Raw genomic sequence first — 27412 nt, 5'->3', positions numbered from 1 at the left:
AATGAAGTGCTTAACCACATTTTTTTGCTCTCCTATATTCATTCCTAATAGTCCCGATTTATTAACACTTTATAAGCTCAAGTCCAAAATAAGTTTTCTGAGGTCACTCAGCAAGTCAGAAAAGGCATGAGGCACTGGAAATATCTCAATCTCCAAACTTCTTGAAACTAAAAAAAGCTATACCTGTGGTCAAATATTTCAGTCCTCAGCTACTATGTTTGCATTTCCTTCACACCATTGGTGTTAGTTAGTTCTCACTTACAAACAGATAAGCTTAACGGAAGGCTTACTAAAGGCTTAAAAAAGTATATGGTATCTTAAAAAAAGCCCCAAAGACAATCAGTCCCATTCTCCTAATGGGCTCCCATCCATACACCCGTCCTGCCATCTTCAAGCACGCCTGAGTTGCTGTTGTGAGAGCACCGTCTATCCTCATCTGAAAGCACGGGAAGCAGCTATCTGGGAATGGAGGCTGGCAGCTATCCACCCCGTGTCTGCTGACTCCAATATAAAACCGTACCCGCTTCCCCCAGAGTTCTCTCCCCGTGGCTGACAGGAAAGTGATCTCACTTAACAGTGATTTCCTTAGTCAAGCACAATGATGGTTCTACAATATTCCAAGTATGATGAATGTAAACTGCCTTTCTCCTTCAGGGTTTGTTTTTTTTTTTTTAAAGATTTTATTTATTTATTTGACAGAGAGAGATCATAAGTAGGCAGAGAGACAGGCAGAGAGAGAGAGGAGGAAGCAGGCTGCTTGCCAAGCAGAGAGCCCGATGTGGGGCTCGATCCCAGGATCCTGAGATCATGACCTGAGCTGAAGGCAGCGGCTTAACCCGCTGAGCCACCCAGGTGCCCCTCTCCTTCAGGTTTTTAAAAAAGCCAAACTCTGTGCTGGAAGACTCGAGGGGAACATGCTTCTTTTCCTTGGAAGAAACGTATCTGCTAACTGATCTTCGGGCACCATCAAGTTGTAAACAAAGAATCCTGGACGGCTGATTCCACAGAGAGGGCATACGAAACTACCTGAACAATGAGTCATGCAAGGGAAGTAATCAGCAGGAAGGTGAAAATCTGAACACGGAACATTTGCTCTTTGGTAAGTCTGCTCTGTATCCCAAGCACCCATCAAAGGTAATAGGAATAAAGCGGATAGTTCAAAAAGGCAGCCAGGACACGGGAAGAGGAGGTTGAAAACAAAAGGAGATGGGGAGTTTGCTTTTGGACAGAGAACTGATGCCATCTACCATCAATAGAACATGGATAAGTAAAACTGGGACCAAATGCCAAGTTCAATAAACAGAGTAAAAAAAAAGAAAAGAAAAGAAAGAAATGGCATTCGTAACTAGGTAGGAATACATTTCAGGTAAGCTAGCAGGGCACAGAGAAAGAGATAAGACATAGGCAGACATTTCACAAATCTGTATGAACTGAGGGGAAATACAATTTCTAAAAGATCAACAGAAGATGGCTAATATCCAGGTAAAGATTCCTTGAAGGCAAAACAGTAGTGACTTCACCTAGAGGACTGGGAAATTCAAGTTCTGCGTTCTCTGTTCTGTGAGGGATTAATAGATTACTCAAGCTTAGACGAGACATCCACCAAATCTCCTTAGACTAAAAGCATTTTTCCGTAAATATTTTTGTCACCTTCTTAGAACAGAAAGAAAAGATACCAAATGCTACGTTCTCTAAGCTGACCAAATTAAGGTAAGAATTACATAGCTACACTGTTTTTATCTTCTTTTATTCCTATAAAAATTTTATTTCACTGTTCTGAAATTTGCCTTGGTTGAACTAAGAAGAAAATTAATTTAATAATGATAATTATCATAATGGCTAAAATTTCAAGAGTGTTTACCTCATGTTAGTTATTATGCTAAACAATTTATATAGATTTAGCTTATTTAAACCTACCAAAAGACCCCTTCAGGTAAACACTATCATTATCTTCATTTTATATACAAGGAGACTCAAGCTCAAAAGATTAAGTAACTTGGCTTAATGTAAAATCTGAATATGAATTGAAATCTGAGTCCTTAACTACTTGCAATTACTCTATCCTTAAGTGGTTGAGGTTTCATAGTAGTAGAAATACTATACCAACTTAATTCCCTGGAAAGAGTCAATGGAGCGAGTCAATGGAGTGAGAGGATAGATGTGGAGATAAAAACTAGAAAGGAGGAGCCACTCCATCATAGAGCCTCTCGTAAGTGTTCTTGGGATTCAAGTACCAACGCCAGGGAAAAACTTCTGATACCTGTCAGCACTCGCATGGCTCCATGGACTGCATTTAAATCTCCGCTCACCAACATCTCCATGAGCAGGTTGAAGAGCTGGGGCCAGGCTTCAGGCCAGTCCCAGTGGGCAATGGCAGACACTGCATAGGCCACACTGGAGCGCACCTTACTTATTGATTCTCTCAACCCGTTGGGCAACAGCTCCCGGATAACAATTTTTGCCTGCAGAGGAGAAATGCCACCGGCCATTAGACCAGGTTGTAAGTGACTGGAAGAGTCCTATCCAATTTATGCACTGGAAAAGCAAAGCGCGTTAAGATACTGTGTAACTCAAAAAACAACAACAACAACAACAACAACAACAAAAAAAACCTCAAAAAACTCCAATACACAAACTTGACAAATCATTCATTCAGAGAGTTCATCTGTGATCCCTAAATTATCTGTCCATTACAGCAGCCACCTGTGGTCCTTTAAATTTAAATTATTAGAATGAGATCGAATAAAAAATTCAGTTTTTCAGTTTCATCAGCCATATTTTAAGTGCTCAACACCCATATGTAGCCTGTAGCCACTACACCAGAAAGCACAGATACGGAATATTTCCACAGCTGCAGAAAGTTCCAATGGACAGTGCTGCCCTATATAAACCTTCTATTTCAAAATTTCTCAGGGGCCCAGGATGGTTGCATAGTGCTATACTAAGTAGCAACATTATTTCATTTAATCCTCAAACAACTCTTTGGAGTTGAAATTTTAATTCTAATTTTAGATATTTAGGGAATTGAAATAGAAGTTAAAATACTTTTCTAATATTTTCATAGCTAGTGAAAGGCAGTAAAAGGAATCTGAACACAGGTCAGCCTCATACTGGAGCTCTCTTACTTCCAGCATGTTGCCCATGATGTCAGCTATCAATCAATCTTTCACGCCTAGTGTTTTGATTGCCCCATGCTGTGTAACAATGGTGACAGCTCAATCTCTTAAGGTGGGCCCTCAAATCTCTGTAAGAAGACTAATCAAATAATTCTCCTTACCCTTTCTGTAGTTTCAGGAGGCCTAAACTTCTCTGACTGGGCACACCAGTGAGTCTCCACATATTGTTTCAAAATGACTGATGCCAGCTGCAAAGAGAGTAAGCCAAGTAGTACAGCAAGAAAAAGACAGTTTTCATATATAACAATCATGTACATACACATGGCCTAATGTGTGAATGTATGTGTACTCAATGTATTTGTACTAAATCTAGTACAAAATCCTAGGTTATTTGTAAACTGGTGTTCTTTCTTTTTCCAATAAGAAAGTTTCATTACCACGTAAAAAGAGAAATTACTTATAAATTGGGCCAATCAGTCTGGACTTACCTGACGGATTGCCAGTGCTCCTTGGGGATCTACAGTCAGCTCTGCCAGGTGAACACCAAATTCTGAAAGAGAAAATTTTATTGTGAGTAAAAGCACCCAGGAAAGCCATAGGAATATATTGAGCTTTAACCCTGATGCCAACAAGAAAAATTTCAGAAAGGAGATTGATTTATTGCTTTTAAAAGTGCTGAAAACTGCTACGATTGGTTGTTTTAAGAGAAACAGGTTGGCCCACAGGACATGGCTGCTCACGGTGAATAGTTCAGCGCTCTCGTTTTCTCCCGTCACTGCATAGCATCTTCCAGGCATCTTCTCTTCCAAGATGGCAACACCTTCCTCTTAGCTAACCAGTACTATCTAGCCCCAAAGAAATTAAAAGGTGAGATTTCAGGAGTTGCTCTGATATTCACTACCAGATAAGAGATGATTAAGTCTAAGAAAATCTGGCTTTAACAGGTTTAGTCCTAAAAATAAAACTGTTAGAAGCAAACAGCTTCCAATAAGCAATGTGAACAGTAAACGTGAAATGCATATTGAGAGACTTACAAACAACTCTTACTCCCACATTAAAATTTAGATCCTTCGGAGCAATCCATGTAAAAATCTCAATGATGTTTCTTTGCAGCAGCAGAAACTTCTCCCAAAATTCATATGGAATCTCAAGGGACTGCAAATAGCCAAGATAATCTTTTTTTTCTTTTTAAGATTTTATTTACATATTTGACAGAGAGAGAGAGCAAGCACAAGCATTATTCACAACAGCCAAAAGATGGAAGCAACTCAAGAGTCCACCCACAGATAAGCAGATAAAATGTGGTAATTACACATACAACTGAGTATCATTCAGCCTTCAAAAGGAAGGATATTTTGCAATACGCTACAACTGCTAAAACAGGTGAACCTTGAGGACATAATGCTAAAAAAATATATTTGTCACAAAAGGACAAATACTGTATGAGTCTATTGATAGGAGGTACTTAGAGTAGTCCAAGTCATAAATATAGAAAGTGTAACAGAGGTTGCAAGGGGTGGGGGAGGGGAAAACCGGAGTTATTATTTAATAGGTTTAGAGTTTCACTTTTACGAGATGAACAGAATTATGGGAATGGATGGTGGTGATGGCTGTACAACAATGTGAATGTATTAAATGTCACTGAACTGTGTGCACTTAAAGATGATTAAAATGGTAAATTTTATGTTAAGCATATTTTACTACAAAATTAAAAAAAATTAGATCTAGTTTACACTTGCAAAGGCATCTATTGTCAAATGAGGAAGAAGAATGTAAGACCAGAAGTGCATCATAATAGTCACACTTCACATTCTAGGGGTGTGCTATCCAACACAGCAGCTATCATCTCCAAGTGGCTACATGCTACCTGAAATGTGGCTAAAGAGGGCTGACATGTGCTATAAATGTAAAATACACACCAACCTGCAAACTTAGTATGAAAACAAAATAACGCAACACTGATTACATATTGAAATACTTTACATACATTAGGTTAAATGAATACAGTTTTTAAAATTATTTTTACCTATTTTTTACCTTTTCAATACAGCTCTTAGAAAATTTAAAATCTCACATGTGACTCACATTATATTTCTATTGGACAGCACTGTTCGAGAGAACGAATGGTAGGTTTTCAGATGTGTTTGGGTTTGGTAGGTGAATAGGTTACAAAAGGTGCATCATTCCCTTTCAGAAGGAGCTACAGATCAGTGAGGTTAAGGGCATGGGTTCTGGAATTAGGCAATTTTAGACTCAAATCCTGAAATTATTATGACCGAATTTAGGCAAGTTATATTTTCTAAGCCCCCATTTCCTCATCTACAAGATAAGGACAACAGAATCAAGTTACCAAGCAATCCTGTGAGAACAATACATGGCACACAGTAAAAACTTTAAAAATCAGTTATTGTGGCAATCCCTATCAAAACTCCAATGGCAGGGGCACCTGGGTAGCTCAGTGGGTTAAAGCCTCTGCCTTTGGCTCAGGTCATGATCTCAGGGTCCTAGGACTGAGACCCGTATTGGGCTCTCTGCTCGGTGGGGAGCCTGCTTCTTCCTTTCTCTCTGCCTACCTGCCACTCTGCTTACTTGTGATCTCTGTCTGTCAAATAAATAAATAAAATCTTGAAAAAAAAAAAAAACAAAAAAAAACCCTTGGGCGCCTGGGTGGCTCAGTGGGTTAAGCCGCTGCCTTCGGCTCAGGTCATGATCTCAGGGTCCTGGGATCGAGTCCCACATCGGGCTCTCTGCTCAGCGAGAAGCCTGCTTCCCTCTCTCTCTCTCTCTGCCTGCCTCTCCGTCTACTTGTGATCTCTCTCTGTCAAATAAATAAATAAAATCTTTAAAAAAAAAACAAAAAAAAAAAACAAAAAAAAAACCAAACAAAACTCCAATGGCATTCACAGAAATAGAACAAACAATCCTTAAATTTCTAACTATGAGAAACCCCAAAGAGCCAAAGCAATACTGAGCAAGAACAATGCAGGAGGCATCCCTGATTTCAAATTAACTCACAAAGCTATAGTAATCAAAACTATATGTAACTGGCATAAAGGTAATAGATTAATGGAACAGAAGAGAGCCCCGAAATAAACCTATGGTCAATTAATTTATGAAAAAGGAGTCAAGAATATACAATGGGGAAAAGGACACTTTCTTCAATAAATAGTGTTCACAAAACTAGACAGCCACTTGTGAAAGAACGAGACTGGATCCCATATACATATACAAAGACTAATTCAAAATAGCTTAAAAGACTTGAATGTAAGACCTGAAACCAGAGACACCTAGGTGGCTCAGTCAGTTAAGCTGATGCCTTCTGCTCACGTCATGATCCCAAGGTTCTGGGATTGAGTCCTGCATCAGGCTCCTTGTTGGCAGGCAGCCTGCTTCTCTCTCTAGCCTCTGCCTGCTTGTGTGCTCTCTCTCTCTCTGACAAATAAATAAATAAATAAATAAATAAATAAAATCTTTAAAAAACAAACAAAAAAACACCAAAACCAACCCCCCCCCAAACCCCAAAACCTGAAACCATAAAACTTCTAGAAGAAAACATAGGTGGTAAGTCCCCTGACATCAGTCTTAGCAATGGTTTTCTGGATTTGGCACCAAAAGCAAAGGCAACAAAAGCAAAAACAAGTATGTGACTATAGGTATACCTTGTTTTATTGCCCCTTGCTTTACTATACTATGTAGCTACTGAGTTTTTTTTTTTTACCAAGTGAAGGTCTGGGGCCACCCTATGTTGAGCAAGTTTACCAGTGCCATTTTTTTTTTTTTAAAGATTTTATTTATTTATTTGAGAGAGAGAGATCACAAGTAGACGGAGAGGCAGGCAGAGAGAGAGAGAGAGAGGGAAGCAGGCACCCTGCTGAGCAGAGAGCCTGATGTGGGACTCGATCCCAGGACCCTGAGATCATGACCTGAGCCGAAGGCAGCGGCTTAATCCACTGAGCCACCCAGGCGCCCACCAGTGCCATTTTTCAATAGCATTTGTTCACTTTGTGTCTCTGTGTCACTTTTTGGTAATTCTCACAATATTTTAAACTTTTTCGTAATTATTACATTTGTTATAGTGATCTGTGATCAGTGATCTTTGATGTTACTGTTGTAACTGTTTTTGCAGCAACACGAACTGTGTCCATATAAGACAGTGAACTTGATATGCTATGTTATGACTGCTCTACTAACTGGCTGTTTCCCCTTCTTTCTCCCTTTCTTTGGGCATCCCTAGTCCTGAGACACAATAATACTGAAATTAGGCTAATTAATAACCATACAATAACTTCTAAGTGTTCAAGTGAAAGGAAGAGGTAGGTACATGTCTCACACTTCACAGAGGTTGGTGAGGAAGCCACGTCCAAAACCAGAGAGGCTAAAAGCTAGGCCTCCTGTGCCAGTTAGCCAAGTTGTGAGTACAAAGATTAAGTTCTAGAATGAAATTAAAAGTGCTACTCTAGGGAACACACAAATGGTAAGAAACCAAAACAGTCTTACTTCAGATAGGGAGAAAGTTTTAGTGGTCCGGACAGATCAAACGAGCCATAACATTCCCTAAAGCCAAAGCCTGATCCAAAGCAAGGCCCTGACTCTTCAATTTTATGATGGCTGAGAGAAATGAAGAAGCTGCAGAAGAAAACCTTGAAGCAGCAGAGGCTGGGTCATGAGGTTTAAGGGAAGAAGCCGCCTCCATGATATAAAAGTGCGGGCCGAAGCAGCAAGTGCTGATGGAGAAGCCGCGGCAAGTGATCCAGAAGGTCTAGCTAAGATCATTCACCGAGGCGGCTACACTCAACAACAGATTGTCAATGTAGATGCAACAGCCTCGTACTGGAAGGTGGCATCTAGAACCCTCACATCTGGAGAGAAGTCAGTGCCTGGCTTCAAAGCTCCACAGGACAGGCTGGCTTGCTTGTTAGGGGCTCATGTAGCTGGTGACTTTAAACTGAAACCAGTGCTCATTTACTATTCTGAAAATCCTATAGCCCTTAAGAATCACGCTAAATCTACTTTGCTCGTGCTCTACAAATGAACAACAAAACCTGGAAGACGGCACATCTGTTTATAACTTGGTTTACTGAATATTTTAAGCACACAGTTCAGACCTATTGCTCAGAAAAAAAGATTTCTTTCAAAATGCGACTGCTCACTGACAATGCACCCGGTTACCTAAGAGCTCTGGTGGAGATGCCCAATGAAATTAATGTTTCATGCCTGGTAACACAACATCCAGTCTGTAGCACAAGAATCGGAGAGTAATTTTGACTTTCAAATCTTATTTCTTTAAGATTTTGTACATTCCACATTTTGTAGGGGCACCTGGGTGGCTCAGTCAATTAAGTGTCTGTATTTGGCTCCGGCAATGCCCCATATTGGTCTCCCTGCTCAGCAGAGTCTGCTTCTCCTTCTGCCCCTCCCCCTACTCATGCTCTCTCCCTCTCTTGCTAATAAATAAATAAAAAAAAAAATCTATTAAAAAAAAAAAAGAAACACATTTTGTAAAGCTGTAGCTGCCATACATAGTGATTGCTGTGATGAATCTGGGCAAACCACAAAGCTTCTGGAAAGGATTCATCATTCTAGATGCCATTAAGAACATGCATGATTCATGGGAAGAGATCAAAATATCAACATTAACAGGGGTTTAGAAGAAGTTGATTCCAACTCTCATGGATGACTTTGAAGGGCTTAAGACTTCATAGGAGGAAGTAACTACAGATGTGGTGAAAACAGTGAGAACTAGAATTTGAAGTGGAGCTTAAAGATATGACTGAATTGCTACAATCTCATGATAAATTTTATTGGATGAGGGGTTACTTCTTATGGATGAATAAAGAATGTGGATTCCTTTTTTTTTTTTAAAGATTTTATTTATTTATTTGACAGAGAGAGACAGTGAGAGAGGGAACACAAGCAGGGTGAGTGGGAGAGGGAGAAGCAGGCTTCCCTCTGAGCAGGGAGCCCGATGCAGGGCTCGGATCCCAGGACCCTGAGATCATGACCTGAACTGAAGGTAGACAGTTAATGACTAAGCCACCCAGGCACCCCAGAAATTGGATTCTTGAGATGGAAAATACTGGTAAAGATGCTGTGAAGATCTCTGAAATGACAACGAAGGATTAAGAATAATATACAGAGTTAATAAAGCATGGGCAGGGTTTGAGAGGATTGGCTCCAATTTTGAAAGAAGTTCTACTATGGGTAAAATACTATCAGCATCGCATGGTACAGTGCAATTATCTGGGAAAGGAAGAATCAATTGATGTGACACACTTTACTGTAGTCTTATTTTAAGAAATTGCCATAGCTGCCCCAACCTTCAGTAACCACTGCCCTGATCAGTCAGCAGCCATCAACATCAAGGCAAGACCCTCTACCAGCAAAAAGATTATGACTTGCTAAAAGCTCAGATGATGATCAGCACTTTTTAGCAATAAAGTATTTTTAATTAAGATATGGACACTGTCTTTCAGACATACTACTACTGCACACTTTAACAGAATACAGTATAAACATGACTTTTTTTTTTTAAAGATTTTATTTATTTATTTGACAGAGAGAGATCACAAGTAGACAGAGAGGCAGGCAGAGAGAGAGAGAGAGAGGGAAGCAGGCACCCTGCTGAGCAGAGAGCCCGATGCGGGACTCGATCCCAGGACCCTGAGATCATGACCTGAGCCGAAGGCAGCGGCTTAATCCACTGAGCCACCCAGGCGCCCCTAAACATGACTTTTATATGCACTGGGAATCCAAAAAATTCATCTGACTTGCTTCACCGCAATACCCGCTTTATTGCTGTTGTCTGGAACCGCACCCACGTGTTTCCAGAGTATGCCTGTACATCTAAAAAGCTGATGCACAGCAAAGGGAAGCAACAAAATGAAAAGGCAACCTACTGAATAGGAGAAAATCCTATTTGTAAATCCTGTGTCTGAGAGGGGTTAATATCCAGTATATAAAGAACACGGACAGCCCAACAACAAGAGAACAATCCAATTAAAAACTGAGTGGGGCATCTGAACAGGTATTTTTCCGAAGAAGACATACAGATGACCCACAGGTACATGAAAAGATGCTCAACATCACTGACTACCAGGGAAATGCAAATCAAAACCACAATGAAGTATCATCTCACATCTGCTAGGATACTATTATATTGTCAAAAAAACAAGAAATAACAAGTGTTGGCAAGGATGTGGAGAGAAAGGAACCCTTGGTACACTGTTGGTGGGAATGTAAATTGGTACAGTGACTATGGAAGACAGTATGGAGGTTGGCCCCCAAATTAGAAATAGAACTACATGATCCAGCATTTTCACTTCTGGGTCAAACAAAAACACTAACTTGAAAAGATATACGCACCCCCAAGTCCACTGTAGCATTATTTACAACAGCCAAAATAATGGAAACCAACCAAATGTTCACTGACTAAAGAATAGATAAAGAAAATGGTGTGTGTATGTGTGTGTGTGTGTGTGTGTTGTCTGTCTGTCTGTCTGTGGTTGCCAGAGATGATGGGGGGGAGGGTGTGGGTGGAGAGTAGAGGGCCAAAATGGATGGAATCAAAAGGGACAAACTTATACAATTATAAGTTATACAATAAGTCAGCCACAGGGAAGTAATATACAACGTATCAGCTATAGTTAATAATACCATATTGTATATTTGAAAGTTGCTAAGAAAATAGATCTTAAAAGTTCTTTCCATAAGAAAAATAAAAATTCTATAACTGGGACACCTGGGTGGCTCAGCTGGTTGAGCTGAGCTGGTTGAGCAAATAAATAAAATCTTTTAAAAATTCTTTGACTAAAATAAAATCATATATTGTGCTATATTTTTATTGCCCACCATGAGTACATTGTAAAAACTCAGTTATTGTGCTGTTATTATTTTTATTGCTCATAATGAGTACATTGTTTGGCTTTCCTATCTCTGTAACTAAAGTTATCTTCTTTTTTAATTTATAATTTTTTTAAAGTTTTATTTATTTATTTGTCAGAGAGAATGAGAGTGCGCACAAGAGTTAGAAGCTTAATGAACCAAGCGACCCAGGCACCCCATTATCTATGTATTTTTTAAAAATGTTTTATTGTGAAATAATTCCTAGACTTAAAGAAAAGGTGACAAATAGTACATAGTATATGGAGTTCATGGATATTCTTTATCCACATTCCTCTGATATTAACAACTTATACAACTGTAGTTCAATGATCAAAACCAAGAAACATGGCTATAATACTGTAACTACACACCTGATTAGGATTTCACCAGTTTTTTGCCCTTACTGTCCCTTTTCTGTTTCAGGATCCAATCCAAGATCCCACAATGTACTTGGTTATCATGTATCAGTTTCCTCCAATGCATGACATTCTCTCATTCTCTCCTTGTCTTTTATGACCACAACACTTCTGATGAGAAATGATCAGTTACTTTGTAGAATGTGTCTCAATGTGTATTTGACCCTACTTTCCTCAAGACCACATTGAGGTTATTCATTTTCGGCAAAAATATCTGAGAAGTGACCCTGTGTCAGCAGTATATCCTATCAGGAATACATAGTGTTGAAAAATTACTGGAAATGTTAACCATGATCACTTAGTAATGTAGGGCTTAACTTACTGTTTTTCCCTTTACAGTTGATAAGAATCTTGGGAAAGATACTTTGAAATTATGCTAATATCCTGTTTCTTTTTAAACTTTGACATTGATTTTACTACCCACCTGTAGATCCTGTCTGCAATATTACCAATGGCATTTTTATGTTTTATTCTCTTCACTCTTATATGTTGCAATTCTTTTCTAATGAAGAATTGTCTCTTCTTTCTTTATTCAATTATTTCTTTATACCAGTGTAGACTCATGTTATTTTATTCTATAGTTTTTTTCTTAAGATTTTTACTTATTTATTTGAGAGACAGTGAGAGAGTGAGAGAGAGAGAGAGAGCGAGCATGAGGGGGGGAGGATCAGAGGGAGAAGCAGACTCCCTGCTGAGCGGGGGAGTTTGATTCAGGACCCAATCCCGGGACTGCAGGATCATGACCTGAGGGGAAGGCAGTCGCTTAACCAACTGAGCTTAGGTTCCCTATTCTATAGTTTTAATCCAGTACTATCATTATTTATTTTGTTTCCCAAATTGTTCTACTTTGGCCATTGGCACTCCTTTCATTTGGCTCCTATATAGATCTATACACTTCCATCCTTTTAACAGCATTGCCTTTTTTTCTGATATCACAAAAATCCAGGCTTATATTGTATTTTCCCTGCCTAAGCCCTGGAATCAACTTTTTCTCCAAGGATCCGTGGGGCTTATTTTATTGGAAAATGCTATTTCAAAACCAGATCTGGATGCTAGGTATGCTCATTGCTACTGAGGTATTCACTGCTCCTCAGCCCTCTCAGAGAACGGCACGAGGAAATACATGTATATGTGTGAACGTATGCCTATCCATCCCTCCATCCATATACTGACACCTGAGATGCCAATCCAATGCCTCAAAGTTCATAAATTTTCTTCTTTTCCTGGTATAACTTTCTCCCACCATTGATAAATCTGGGTCTCTCTCTCTCTTTTTTTTAAGTTTTTTTTTTTTTTTTTTTTTTTTTTAAATTTGCTATCTTTCCCATTACCTCTCCTAAAAGACCAACCCTCTGAGTGCACGATTCAGAAAGATGGCTGGATCCAGTCAGTTCACAACAGCGGCAGACTCACAGAGATACAGGTATCATTTTTGCGTAAACATGCATCTGTGACATGCTAGGCCCCAACAGATAACCATACCAAACATGCTCCACGGACTCCAAATAATTAAGTTAGTTCACCCTGTCTAGGCCCAGGGATTTCTGGGGGCTGCCATCCATACCTTGGGCCTCTCAGGGAACCAGGGCTCCTCTGCCAGTCTGCCCAGAGGAGAAAAATCCAGCCCTCTCCTCAGAGAGAAGAGTGAGCATCAGGAGCTCTTCTTGGCAGTGCCCTGAAGCAGCAACAGTGCAAAGGGCGAGGAAGAAGACTTCACTGAACATCCCCCCACCCCGCGTGACGTCCCTGTACCAGTCTCAGCACCCAGAAAGGTTTCTGCTTGTTGCTTCTTAACCACAAATAATGGCATAAAGGTCTTCCAGAGGGGCTGGTATACTGGTCTTTTAGGGATACCCTTTGACTCAATCCTTGGGGCAGGGCCATCAGGAGGGGCAGGGGACTCAAGGTATCTCAGGCTCCTCAAATGGATCCAGTTGAGCAGGACCTTGACCTTGTTCCAGTAGGAGAAATTCTGCTTGTGTCCCTGGAAGGACGGAAAGATGTAAGCCAGCTCTGCAGGGTCCTCTAACAGCCTGGGAGGGTTGGCACTAGGCACCCCTATCTTCAGGGTTAGGAAGCTGTCTCCAGTGTGTGGCTGAGCAGTTGGTGCACCTCACTGCCTGGGGCACAAGAAGGTGGAGATGAAGGGCAGGGCTGTCTCCTTCCTCCCTCTGCTTCACAATCCCCTGGGGGCCTCTGGGTCTGCAGCTGCACGCTGAGTTACTAGAGCCTTGCCATCTGCTCTAGCACTAGGCACAGTGTTCTAGGTATTGGAGACTCTGCCCTAGGAGACAGGCCTAGTTTAGGCCCCAGGTACCACACCACCCCTGCTGCTTCCATGGCTGCCTCTAACTCAATTTCTGCTTCAGTGGCTTCCTGTTCTCTTGCTCCAAAAAGGAGAACTTTACATTCAGGCTCACTTGGTGGCTTCAGGGAGCGGTAGTGTTGTGACATGCTGGCAGGGGAAGTGGGGAGCTGGTGGGACTGTTCTAGCACCTTCTCCAGCTTAAGTTGGTCAGGAGCCTGCCTAGGTGGGCAGGGGGTTCCATGGCAGGAAGGGTCAGGGGCTCAGGTTGGCTGTCCCCAACCACCATCTCTACTCTGAGTCCTGGGAGGCCTGTTCGAGAAGTGGTTCCTGCCTCCTAAGACCTCTCAGTTCGCCACCTCCTCCATTCCAGGAATCCAGTGAGCAACACTGAGCAGCATCCAGGATCTGTCTTAGGTGCTGCTGACTCCAGGTACTACACAGCTGCATGTCAGGTCCTTCCTTGTCAATCCCATCTGCCATCCCTTAACACCTTGATTTTCAGGCCAAGCCCTTCCCTGCTAGCCATAGGTCGTCTAGGCTGCTGCCTCCTAACCCCATCCTCCTAGACAGCATCCCCACACCATTCTTCTTTCCCAGATAAAGACAGGGAAACACAGTCCTCAGGTTGTTTTTTTTCAGAGCCTACAATTTTATAAGAGTTCTTTATATACTAAGAATATTATCCTTTTGTCTGTGTATATGTTGTGAAACATTTCTCCCAGTTTTTCAGCTGTCTTTTGACTTCTATATGGTGCTTTTTGTCATGCAAATGAAAATATTTTATGTAGTCAAATTTATCAATCTTTTATGATAGCCTCTGAATTTTGTGTCATAGTCAGAAAGCCTTTCCTTATGCCAAGGTTAAAGAAAAATTCATCCATATCTTCTTCTAGAACTTATCCGGCTTCTTTTTTTAAGTATTTAGATTCCTATTCCATTTGGAGTTTACGTTTTGTGTGGTATGAAATACTAATGTAATTCTAAAGAGCTACCCAGTTGTCCCAGTACCCTTTATTAAAAAGTCCATCTTGGGGCGCCTGGGTGGCTCAGTGGGTTAAAGCCTCTGCCTTCGGTTCAGGTCATGATCCCAGGGTCCTGGGATGGAGCCCTGAATCGGGCTCTTTGCTCAGCAGGGAGCCTGCTTCCTCCTCTCTCTCTGCCTGCCTCTCTGCCTACTTATGATCGCTCTCTCTCTGTCAAATAAATAAATAAATCTTTAAACAAATAAATAAAAATAAAAAGTCCATCTTAATGGATAAAGAAGATGGGGTATATATAACAATGGAATACTATGCAGCCACCAAAACCCCAAAATCTTGCCATCTGCAATGACGTGAATGAACTAGAGGGTGTTATGCTAAGTGAAATAAGTCAATCAGAGAAAGACAATTATCACATGATCTCTCTGATATGAGGAACTACAGAGGCAGGGTGGGGAACCATGGGGGGTAGGGAGGGAAAAATTGGGAAACAAGATGGGACCGGGGAGGGAGACAAACCATAAGAGACTCTTATTCCCAGGAAACAAACTGAGGAGTGCTGGGGGGTGGGAGGGGAGGGACAGGGTGGCTGGGTTATGGACATTGGGAAGGGTATCTGCTATGGTGAGTGCTATAAATTATGTAAGACTGATGATTCAGACCTGTACCCCTGGGGCAAATAACACATTATATGTTAATAATAAAAAAAAAGTCCATCTTTACCCCAATGATTTGAGATGCTACCTTTATCTATACTAAATTTCTGTAGTTACTTGTGTCTATTTCTATTCTATTCCACAGTTTTACTTGTATATTCATGCACAAGTGCCATGCTGTTTGTTTTAATTATAGAGGCTTTATATAATATTTTATCATCTGGTAAAACCAGTTCCTCCTCAAAGTTTTCCCTTTCAGCGTTTTTGGAGCTATTCTTTCATGTTTGTTTTCCTGTGAAATTTAGAATCCACTTGTATACTCCTCTATAATGCTGAGTTGTTCTATCCAAGGATAGCATATGTCTTTCATTTGTTCAAGTCTACCTTTTCCCCCATTTTTCTATAAATACTTTAATACATATCTCTGAAAGATAATTTTTCAATTGAGGTAAAATTCATATAAAATTAACCATTTTAAAATGAAAAATTCAGTGGCATTCAGTATCATTCACAATGCTGTACAACCACCACCTCTACCTAATTCTAAAACATTTCCATCATCCTAAAATAAAACGCATAGCCACTAAGCAGTTATGTTCAACTCTATTTTTAAAAAAATGTTATTTTGGGGGCGCCTGGGTGGTTCAGTGGGTTAAAGCCTCTGCCTTCAGCTCAGGTCATGATCCTGGGGTCCTGGGATCGAGCCCCACATCGGGCTCTCTGCTCAGCAGGGAGGCTGCTTCCCTTTCTCACCCTGCCTGCCTCTCTGTCTACTTGTGATCTCTGTCAAATAAATAAATAAAATCTTTTAAAAAATATTATTTTGTTAAAGATTTTATTTATTTATTGGAGGGAGAGAGACAGAGATAGTGAGAGAAGGCAGGAGCAGGGAGGAGAGGGAGAAGCGTGCTACCAGCTGAGCAGGGAGCCCAATGCGACGATTCCAGGACTCTGAGATCATGGCCTGAGCCAAAGGCAGTCGCTTAACCAACTGAGCCACCTAGGTGCCCTCAAGTCTACTTTTTAAGTCTTTCAGGAATGTTTAAATTGTTTCCCCCAATAGGTTCTTGTACATTTCCTGTTAATTTTATCCCTAAGTATGTAATCTCCTTCGTTGTTATTGTAAATGGACTTTAAAAAAAAACACCATTATGTCCTCTAGCCTTTTATCGTTTGTTTATATGAAGGCTATTGACTATTGGATTTTATGCCCCGCCTCTTTACCAAATCCTTAGACTCTCTTTTTCTTAAAAGATTTTATTTATTTATTTGACAGACAGAGATCACAAGTAGGCAGAGAGGCAGGCAGAGAGAGAGAGGGGAAGAGAAGTAGGCTCCCTGATGAGCAGAGACCCTGATGTGGGCTTGATCCCAGGACCCTGGGATCATGACCTGAGCCAAAGGCAGAGGCTTTAACCCACTGAGCCAGCCAGGCGCCTCTAGACTTAACTCATTTTTATTATACCCTTATTTAAAGCTGCAGTTAAAAAAAAAAAATTTTTTTTTTTTGGTTAAAGATTTTATTTATTTGACAGAGAGAGAAACAGCTAGAGCAGGAACACAAGCAGGGGCAGTGAGAGAGGGAAAGCAAGTTTCCTGTAGAGCAAGGGAGCCCAATGTGGGGCTAGATCCCAGGGTCCCGGGATCATGACCTGAGCCAAGGGCAGACGCCTAATGACTGAGCCACCCAGGCGCCTGATTTTTTTTAAAATTTTATTATTTATTTAAAGAGAGAACGAGAGCATGAGCGGGGAAGGGGGGGTGGCAAAGGGAGAGGGAGAGAGAAAATCCCAGCAGACTCCCTGCTGAGCAGGGAGTCCCACATGAGGCATGATTTCGTAACCTGTGAGATCAAGAAATGAGACGAAATCAAGAGTTAGACACTTAACTGACTGACCCACCCAATCACCCCTAAACTACAGTTTTTGATATAACCTTATGGTACTTATCTTTTCACCCAGGAAAGAAGAATTTTTGCAAGAGCACCACAAAAGAAGTCACAATCTTTCCAAAGCATTTAGTTAAGTGATTAAATCACAAGCAAACACTTTAAACCTGTACAATCACCTCTAAAAATACTGAAATCCATTCTAATTCTTGGGATTAGTTTGGCTAGCCCAGACTCTGGTTAAGTCTTTTATAAATTAACAGAAAAAAACAGTAGCTGTCTACAACCCAAGGATATGGGAGTTAACTTTCAGAATGGACTAAAACACTTATGAGTAAGATGTAATTCTGGAAGACCTCCGGGATACCAACCAATGTTCAAGTTTAATGGAAAAAAGGTCTCTAAAATGCCTGTGTGAAATTCAATTAAAGGAGAAAGAGCACTTATAAAGGTACCCACCCCCACTTCCTTTGACTTCAGATACTTCATGTGATGATAGATGTTAACTTTATAGCCCTAAGTCTGTTGAGAAGTCACTGTCTACCCAAGTTTAACTTCCTTGGATACAGTCAATCAATTCTGTGACAATTCTGCAATATCTTTCAGGATGATCCATACATATTCATAAATCACATGGGCCATACAGTATTTTCTTTTTAAGTACTTTCAATTTTTGCATAGACCACTGTGATATGGGTTTTAATGTTCCTGGCAAGAGTACAATTTATGATCATTATTACAGGGACAAACTAAAATGGGATCAAGATGAACAAAATTTTTAGTCATATGATGTGAAAAAGATACTGAGGTATAAAAATCAGAGTTTCTGAGAAGGTTTGAAACTTAAGGCATGGCTATAAAGCTTAAATGACTCTGAATAATTCTTTTTTTTTTTAAAGATTTTATTTATTTATTTGACAGAGATCACAAATAGGCAGAGAGGCAGGCAGAGGGATAGAGAGGGGGAAGCAGGCTCCCCGCTGAGCAGAGAGCCCTGAGCGGGGCTCCATCCCAGGACCCTGGGATCACAACCTGAGCGGAAGACAGGGGCTTTAATCCACTGAGCCACCCAGGTGTCCCTGAATAATTACCTGTTGTAAGGTAACACTAAGGCTCACAGAAGGGAAAAAGAACCACCCACTTCCCATCAGTCAACACTGGCATCACTTAGAAGAACTGTTAAAGCAGGAAGACCAAGCAAACTCTACACACAGGTCCTGTCACATTCGGAGGGTCCTTTCTCATTTAACCTAAGAATATCAAGTCTACTCTCTTTAAAGAAAAGCTGAGTGAGAATACACTTTTTTTCATACCAATGCCAGAGGAGGTAGTACTCTGGTAATGATCACAATAGCTAGGAGCTCTCCCCTCTAACACAAGCTTTAAACCAATCTTGTCTACGACTGATATCATCAAAGGTCACACCCCAATTTCCACTAATCACTTTGCTTCAGATACTGCTGAGATTGCAAGGGATGGTGAGAGTAAGAGGCTATCAGAAGATTAAGACCCATGTGGGACCAAGAAACCTGAGTCAACTAGGGGGTGTACCTACAACAAGCATTATAAGATGGATTTCTCTGAAGGTTTATTTCCTTCAGATAGGAAAGAAGAGGCTTGAAAGTTCAAGTAATAGGACGCTCTGCTCAAAAGCATTAATGGGAAAGAAAATCTTCAGATCAGGTAATATAATCGCCATTAACTAAGGACAAATTTTAAGAAGAGGCTGGATAAACAATAGATTTTCTTTTCTACAGGCTCCCAGAGTTTCAAAACCAGTGGCCACGTGATCAGCTCTGGTTTGGAAATCGCAAAATTTCGAAGACCAAGAACTCACCTGCATTAGGTTATAAGGGATGTGTGGGAAAATCTAATTATTATTTATTTAATCCAATTTATTCTAGACTACATCCCAACTAGAACTACAGGGGTATCAGGCACCACAGAAGAAGAGTGTCATACCATAAAACTTAAGTTTATTTAGAAGCTATATAAAGAATTGTTTACAAGGAATGATAGTGGCGGTATGGTGATGGGTGAACTCTGCTTTTAAACTAACACACAGAAGGAAAAGCCAGAAAAAAATCCTCAAGTTCTCTGACTTGTTTTAAACCATCAACAATGCTGTTCCTATCCAGTGCTGATTTCTGCTAAGTAGTAAAAATTCTATTCACAGACACTTACTTAACAGAGACCATACATTTTTTTGGAAGAAATACAACTAAGTGTATCTGTAAAGAAAAGGTACTTTTACTTTATTTTTGTGTATTGGGGGATTTCCAGTTTTGCTGATTGATGTCTTTAACATAATTTCTTTAGAAAGCATTAGAAAGAACAGCTGAATAACTTGCTTTGGGATGATTAAGGCAGAAAAGTACCACAGACAACACAGATATACAGAGCTGTTTTATTTTGTCTTGCTTGAAAAGGACGATTCAGATTAAAACTAAGATTCAATCTACAATCAATTAAGCCAAAGGGGGACCATTCAAATGAGTTGTATGAAGTTAGCTTTCCAATGCTGTTTTTGTTAGATTTAATTTCTCTAGTTCCTTTTCCCAAGGTGAAGTTAAGATAGACCCAGTCTGTCAATCTGGGTTTTAACCCTGACTGTAGATTCTTGAGTACTTTTATCCAGCCCAAAATGGTATCCTCTGACATCCTTCCTAAGAAAGCTTTTGCCCTCCTCCCTTAACTCATTCTCTGGTGTTTTAGACTTTTGTTCTGCTCTCTCATTATCCTTGTTCCCCTTTCACTCCACCTTGCAAAAACATTATCTGTCGAAAACTTGGCTTAGAAGGGAAGATCCAAAGGAGAGCATGGAGGATAAAGGATAAGTTAAGAAACATATGCTATTGGTTTTAAGGGTCTACTAAAGAGACATGAGACTTGGTAGTGCTTTGATAGTCAGGGAAGCTACTACTAGGAAGAACTGTGAATAGAGTTTGGTTGGGAAAGGAGGTAGTTCTCAGTAAAGCTCTGGAGAAGCCCCCCCTTTTCTCATGGGGGTTGGTAAGCACCACAAAATCACAGCTGAAAGGAAAAAGAAAACTCCACCACTGGCCTTTTTCCGAGCGTGGCCGCCTTCCGCTCGGCTCAGTGCCCGCCACATGCCCAGGAGTGCGTCTGGATCCTTGAGGGGCTCCCTTCGCAGGTGACAGTGCTTACGCTATACTGTAAGAGAGCCAGAAAAGTGCCCATGAGAACCAGAAAGCAAACTTCCAGCTAGCAGGAACATCTCTCTAGGCATCTAAGATGGGGGAATCAACACAGATATCTGGGCAGCATCTGAATGCCAGGAAAAGTGAGGGAGAGGTTATTCCCCCCCTTCCCCAGTTCAATATAATGGTGATGGAAAAAAGTATTTTATGTGATGTATCTGCTGGGAAAAAGACGGAAAAGACTAAGTTAAAGCCAAATGGTGGGGGAAAAATGTCTTCACTTCCAACAGATGGAAAGAAATAACTAAGAGAAGAAAATGACCTAGGGTCTAAATTTGGTTACAGAAGAAAGTCTGCTATGCTGGCTTGGAGAATTAGAGCTTATGAATGAAAGCAACTCATTCTACCACTTGGGTGATGCTGTTCTTAAAGGAAAGTAGAGACAGAAGGAAAACCTCCATTCTAAGATATAAAAAACTAAGCATAAATACACCAAAAATATTCTCAAAAGTCATGATCTCATAAGTCAGACAAAAAGAAAAACTCCATAGGCAATATTAGACTTTGATGTAAGAGATCTCCACCAGTTCATAACCTTTCCAATCTTTTTTACTTACTATGTTTATAAAATGCTCGATATGACTCTCCCTATTAAGTAAAACAAGAATTAGAAGAATGCTTTAACAGATCAAAAGACTTTTATTTTTACTCTTTTGAGGCAGAACTCAATTCCTGCAAACTCTGCTGGCCAAACTCAAAATCTCAGTCTTCCTAAGAAAAAAAGAAAGGGTATCATTTCTCTTCTGGAATACTGTAATAGCAGGGGCACTTCCAGACTTTCAAGTAATATGGTTCTCAATTCTGGATGGGAGTGTGTCTGAAGAAGGTGGTTTGTGGCACCTTCTCCTTCTCTAATGAACCATTGTTAATAGGCTTTCTATTCAGAAAGGTATGTTGGGTTTCCCTCAGATTCCAAGTGATTGAGGAAAATGGAAAGCACAGGAACTCAAGAAAATCATTCCAGGACACCAGGCTGACGTTATCTCAATCCTTTTGAAATCAAGCCAGTATCAAAGATGGACCTCTCACATATATACACTTCCTTGGCTTAGACTTAAGAGCGCAGGTTCCCATTCTGGAAAACACGGTAACTAATTATTTCTTGGAAAATATCAGTTGGCCGACTAAATGACCAGAATGTACTCTGGGCTCCAGCAAACTCAATTTTCTAGGATAAAATGCTTTTTAAAATGTCATCTTCCCAAGAATCTGGTCAGAGCATGTCAACCTCTCGTTTGTCCATTTAACAGAAGGTTAACAAATGATCTGTGTCCTTTCCCTCAAAATTAGAAATTCTTCCACTTAAGCCCCAACACTAGGACCTGGCAACCAAGGATGGTGGTACAGCTCTTTGTCAAAGGGAGCAGACTGGTTAATCTTTAAAATTACCTGGGACCAGTCTTCCATGTGAGGCAATAATAAATGGCTCACAAAGACAGTGTGGTAATTTGAGGGGACAAAGGGACTAGAAACAACCAGATTTGGTTGTCACCTGACATTGGGCCCCAGGAACCAAAAAGAGCATAAGATTAGCAGAACACAAATAATAAACACCAACTCTCAGATTTCTCATTAACTCCAAGTTTAAAGGACGTGTTTTCTAGGACCAGAAAAAGCAAGGTTCTTCCACTAGAATAAAACTAAAATGTGAAGAAACTCCAAAAGAATGGACAATGATCTGTTCATTCATTTACAAGAATGGTTCCTACCTTGGCCTGCAGGGTGTTCTAATGTAATAGGAAGGGCAGTGTCCCACCAGTCTCATCAGGACAAATAGTTGGCTAAATCCTGGCTGGGAAGCCAAGTGCTATATTTTCATGTAAAGGAAGGCAATGGCTAGTGGGAAAGAAATTAGTGACTATGTTAAGAAACCATTTGAGATTCAGACAGAATATAGACAGGAGGTGCTCTGGACCCAATGGCAAATTGCGTCATACGAAGAGCCATGAGAAGAGAAAGTAAAGGCCATAAGAAGAGAAAAGGAGTGAAGCAAGGTACTACATCTGAGGAATGGATCATCAATCTCCATCTAAAAAGAGGTAACTGAAAAGGGGTCAATTTTTATCACTTTTAAATAAACGTAAGGAATTGGATTATTTAAAAATGCAAATAGCCTCCAAAGGGTCCAAGACACTGCAATTAACTCGAGAGACCTGGCCCAACTCTGTACGTCACAACCAAACCCTGTGAGTCATACGTCTTAGTACTAGACCATCAATATCAGGTCACTGTATTATAGCCTTTTCATGTAGCACAGCATGCCTGATGGCACATTACCAGTAAGTTAAGGTGTGTGTGTTTCAGTCTATTCCCGTCAGCAGCCTAAATCAAAGGCAAAATTCTGCACTTCTGTTTAATTTTAGATTTCAAGACCCCAAAAGATGAAGAAAATGAGAGACTAGAACTTCAAAAAGATCTCAAGAAGTTTATCCAATAATAGACCATGCCTAGATGAGAACATGGCATTGGCTAGAGAGGGATCAGAGCCCAAGTGGATCTGTTAAAACATGCACCAGGGTTCACCTTTTGTAGGAAGGTGCCAGACATACATCTGGGCACCAGGAACACTGGGTATGATTCAGGGAAGGCATCAGACCCTCAACTTTATTCAAGTAGTAACTTGAATGTGATGAGGTTCCTTTGCTTTGTCACTCTTCCTCCTTCATATCCAAGGGAGGCAGAGACAATATGAATAACAATTTTTTATCTGGGAGACTATAATAACTACAATCAATCTACGCATGGTTCTCAAATAGCTCTTAACCAGTGGCTGCTCCTATTGTAGTGTCTGACACTTTACAGAACAATGACAATTACAATTAGGTCTTCAAAATGGTCCTTAACCTATTATATCCCAAATCTCAATGTATTTTCAACAGAAGGAAATTCATTTTCAACGGGCATCTCATATTACCAGAGAACATAAAATTAAAGGGAGATTTGTCCAAAGTTCTTTTTCAGTAAAAATCCTAAGCCCGGTAGGAGAGCAAACTTAAGGTTTTGAGGGTGACTGGTTAGTCCATGGTCAATTTCCCCTATCTCAGAAGAGGTCTCTAAGAGGTGGCTGAGCTGGGGGGAAATTCTAAAGATTTGCAGTTCTTCCAGTGAAGCCCTGACAGACAAATATATTTCTTACATAAAGACCAAGAGGATTTTCCCTCCTCCTGTTTTAGGATCAAATTGTTCTTTGTAAAGTGGCTACACTGGGCTTGGTGAAAGGCCCACTCAGTAGGAAATTGACAGACAATCTCAAACCAATGGTTTATTTTTTTCTCCATCACTTTAAAGCATATAATAGGAGTACGGGGACAAAGAGTCAAAGACAAAGGATCAGTTCCTTCAAATAGAAAGGCACACAAAGGTATGTGATAAGTGAAAATTATTTTGAAAATTAACGGGGAGTACGATCAGGGAGGTGAATCATCTGCATATGCACTAATTTGATTTCTGGAAAAACATTAAGAGGTAAAACGACCAGCTAAGCTTACAACTCAGAGGCAGAAACTTGTTTGATATGTACCAAGATTTGATAACCGCGTTCTCAAGGCTCTGGCCTCTCACCACTTCTACTAACTCCCCTTACTCTTATCCCAGTACAACCAAGCTGGCAAAGTGGACAGCAAAAGACCCTGGTCTAAACTCAAAAATGTTTCCCAGAGCGCGCGACTTCCTTCAACAGCAGCAGGTCTAGCTCCATCTCTGAGCTCTGCAGATCCCAGGCTCCATCTAGCTTTTCTAGTCTCCACCCTCCCCCTCCCCTTCGAGACTCCACCTCCCCCGACCCTCTCCTCCAGGCGCGCCTCCCCTCTCCCGGACTTTCACAGCCACTGGGGACATCGTCCTCTGGCTTCCTACCCCACTCCTGCCTGCTGGGCCTCGGCGCCCAGATATCCATTGGCTCAGGCTCCCCTTGCCCCCGGCCGGTCCGGAGCTGCGGCCAGCGGATAGTACGGCCGGCCCAGGTCCGATCCATCCTCGTGACGGTCCCGCCTCACTCACCCTCTGTCACCTCGAGCACCTTAATCTGTTCCTCGGCAGCGGCTCGCACCTCCTGCACTGGGGAGAGGATCCCGGTGAGCGTATCCACTAACGCCTCCTTCAGTCCTTGTGCCACTGGACCGGGCAGCCCAGAGGCCGCACCACCCGCTGCCGCTGCCGCCATCTTTCTTCCTTTCAGCCCGCCAGCCCCGCGGCCGGGACCCGCCACTAGATGACGGCTCCCGCGCGCGGCCAATCCGCGAAGCCGCGCCTGCGCACCAGAGCCGGGCGGGAGCGGGAAGGGGGCGGGGAATGGGTTAAGCCTCCAGAGACAGCGCCTCCTGTCGTATGGACGGAAAGTGCACCTTTTCCCGCAAGAATCATTTCGCATTTATGTGAAAACTGAGGTTAGGGGGATTTTCAAAGTGGAACAGCAAGTTAGCAAACTCACTGGGAACAAACGCCATGATATAGGACTTTAAGTTCATGGATCTTTCAGGTATAAGAGACTTTGTTAGGAGAGAGGAAGTGAAATGGGAATGGGTGTAGATGGCTTTAAGGAGAGAGGTCTGGGTCAGAAATAGTGATTTTTTAAATCAGTCTTTTCCCCCACCCTAAACACTGAAAGAAAAAAAAAAACCGTTGGCTAAAGGGAGCCTCTTCATTTCAGCCTCCAGAATTCAAAGGTGGGGGAAAGAAACTGAAGTGGACTGGACAGTGGGGAGTGGTCACCTGCAAAAGACCCAGTCCCTTGATTTTCCAGCCTAGTTGAGCCCAACTTCAAAATTGTGGAGTGTCTGGCCAGGAGAGGGCACCTGCGTGGGGAAGGACATTTCCTGCAGAGTAAGCACTTGAATGACTTTGAGAATGAATCCTGTTCACTGAGAACCTATACATTTTTTTTTGCCCAGAGAAATTGTGGCTGGACGTTTACGGGATGAGGGAGTGAGAGTAGTTTAACATGGATATCTTAGGGCTGGTTGTGGGAAATGGCTGAAGGAATAGAGATAGTGCTAAATCCTGTGCAAGTGGAGAGGATTATCCAGAGGGGTTAAAAATACAGGGCAGAATGTAAATAAAATACACTTCAAATAAAAAAAAATGCAGGGCGGGCTGCAAGCACGTAGTGGCAGAGGGACAGAATGGCATGTTGGTGGAGTGGGAGGCTCTAGAGCAAGAGGAACAGGTAATTTTTAGCAAGCTATTCAGGTTAAGTAACTTAAAATGGTTTCTAGGAACTCTGACTCTCATTCCCAAGTGGCAGAGGAAACCAGATGGCAATTCCTAGCCTAGTTCTAAGACTACAACTGCTAAATTGGTAGTGATCTGGGGTTGTCATTTCATCTGAGTATTCTTCCTAAAAATTGATTCCTTGCTTTGAGGACAGCTCTAAACACATTTGTCATTTCCCATGTTAGAGGACAGGTGGGTTGTGTTACCACAATTTCATAGGAAAAAGATTGCTTCTTGGACCTTGAAATTCCACAGTAGGGAATAGTAGGACTTCTTTTCCTTCTTTCCTTGTTCCATTAGAGCAGCTTCTTTTTTCCTGGGTTAAATTCACTTTTACCCCTGGAAGAGAACAGGAAAGTCCAGAGGGTGGTAGATTTTCAAACTGTGGAGTGGATGGAGAACTCAAGAGCTCTGAATTTTGGTTTGCTGAAGGATGCTATGTCCACAGTGTGCAAGTAGGGAACCCCCGCTCCCTGCTTTCCCCAACCAAAGGGTTTCAGAGCTCCTGCTTAGGATTGAGGATCAGACATTTCCAGGCAGATGAGGTTTACCCCTTGGTTAAGCAAATGACCACAAGCAGTCTCACCTTGCAGATCAAGGAATGGGCCACAAGATAAATGGAGACAGAAACCAGACAGAGAGGGAACTAGAGAGAACCAGTGGACAATACAGGAGATAACTTTATTGAAACGCAAATGGCATCAAACAGATGAATCTTGCTGGGAGGAGCATGCCTGATGGAACAGAGGGCCCAGAGGAGAGGGGCCTCTGGCAGTGATGGAGGAAGGCCTCTTCAGCTGGCCTGGCATGGATTTAATTTTCAACCAATTTGTTAACTTAAAACAAATTACTGGGGGGGGACAGCTCAGCTCTCTTCATGATTGTTACTGCAACTATATACAACGGTTTGCTTTCCAGATTCAAATTTGCTTTCTCTACATTAGATATAAAAGGGGGTAGACTGAAAGAGAGGGTCAAATGAGAAAAAAACATAAACACATAGACATACACATATCCTGGTTTGGAGCTTTATGTCCAATAAATTAAAAAAAACAAACAAACCCAAACCTGGTGCAAAAATTCTTGTCCACTTTCCACCTGAGGATTGCCATGCATTTGAGAAACACAGAGTCCATCCACATAAACAGTGCTGCCTAAAACAGGATGGGGGTGGGTGGGGAAGGGAAGGAAAGGAATCTAGTAGGGGTTGGAATTCATTTTAAAAAAGGATTGTTCTGTTAAAAAAGACAACACAAAAAACGACAGTAACAAAAGCCATTAAGTGGGAGGCTCTGCACAGCAGTAGCCCAGACACTGGCAGGGATATGGGAGCTCTTGGCTTATTATCCAACATCTTCAGTCTCCGAGGAATGGCAGGGAAGCAGGAAGAGCCCACAGGAGATGACCAAAGGCCTGTCATCAGCCTTTGGGGGGACCGAAGAGGTGACTTTAGTGCAATTTGTTTTACACTTGTCTTCTTCCAGTCTAAGTTCCTCCCCAGATGCTTGGTCCTAGATTTCAAGGGACCTAGTACTAGCACATCACTTTGTCCTTTACCCATAAGCTCCCTGGCAGGGAAAACTGACAAACGAAACAAAAGCAGTTGTCCACAGCTTCATCTACCCCATGGCCCCATCAGCTAGAATCTGTGAATCTGGAAAGATAAGAAGCTCCTCTCAGATTTCTTTTTTCTTTTTTTGTTGTTGAAGGATTTTATTCTGTCACTGTGGCTGAG

General features: G+C 41.4%; 1 protein-coding gene across 2 annotated transcripts in view; it reads right to left on the bottom strand.

The window, feature by feature from the left end:
• Positions 1-24679, bottom strand: part of IPO9 (importin 9) — a 56693-nt gene extending 32014 nt beyond the window's left edge. The window contains exons 1-4 of one of the 2 annotated variants that reach the window (XM_047703689.1): positions 24466-24679; positions 3605-3666; positions 3278-3364; positions 2261-2462 (exon numbers count right to left, since the gene is read on the bottom strand). In XM_047703689.1, the coding sequence (XP_047559645.1) occupies positions 2261-2462; positions 3278-3364; positions 3605-3666; positions 24466-24628 (514 nt within the window). In that variant the 5' untranslated portion in view covers positions 24629-24679. Of the gene's footprint in view, positions 1-2260; positions 2463-3277; positions 3365-3604; positions 3667-20309; positions 20397-24465 lie in introns of those variants that run through there. The other variant, XM_047703690.1, reaches the window with a different exon arrangement.
• Between the last annotated feature and the right edge of the window lie 2733 nt (positions 24680-27412).

This window comes from Lutra lutra, chromosome 15 (genome assembly GCF_902655055.1).
Source record: "Lutra lutra chromosome 15, mLutLut1.2, whole genome shotgun sequence".
NCBI lineage: Eukaryota > Metazoa > Chordata > Mammalia > Carnivora > Mustelidae > Lutra > Lutra lutra.
The sequence above is the reverse complement of the archived record's forward strand: the minus strand, read 5'-3'. Positions and strand labels throughout refer to the sequence as shown.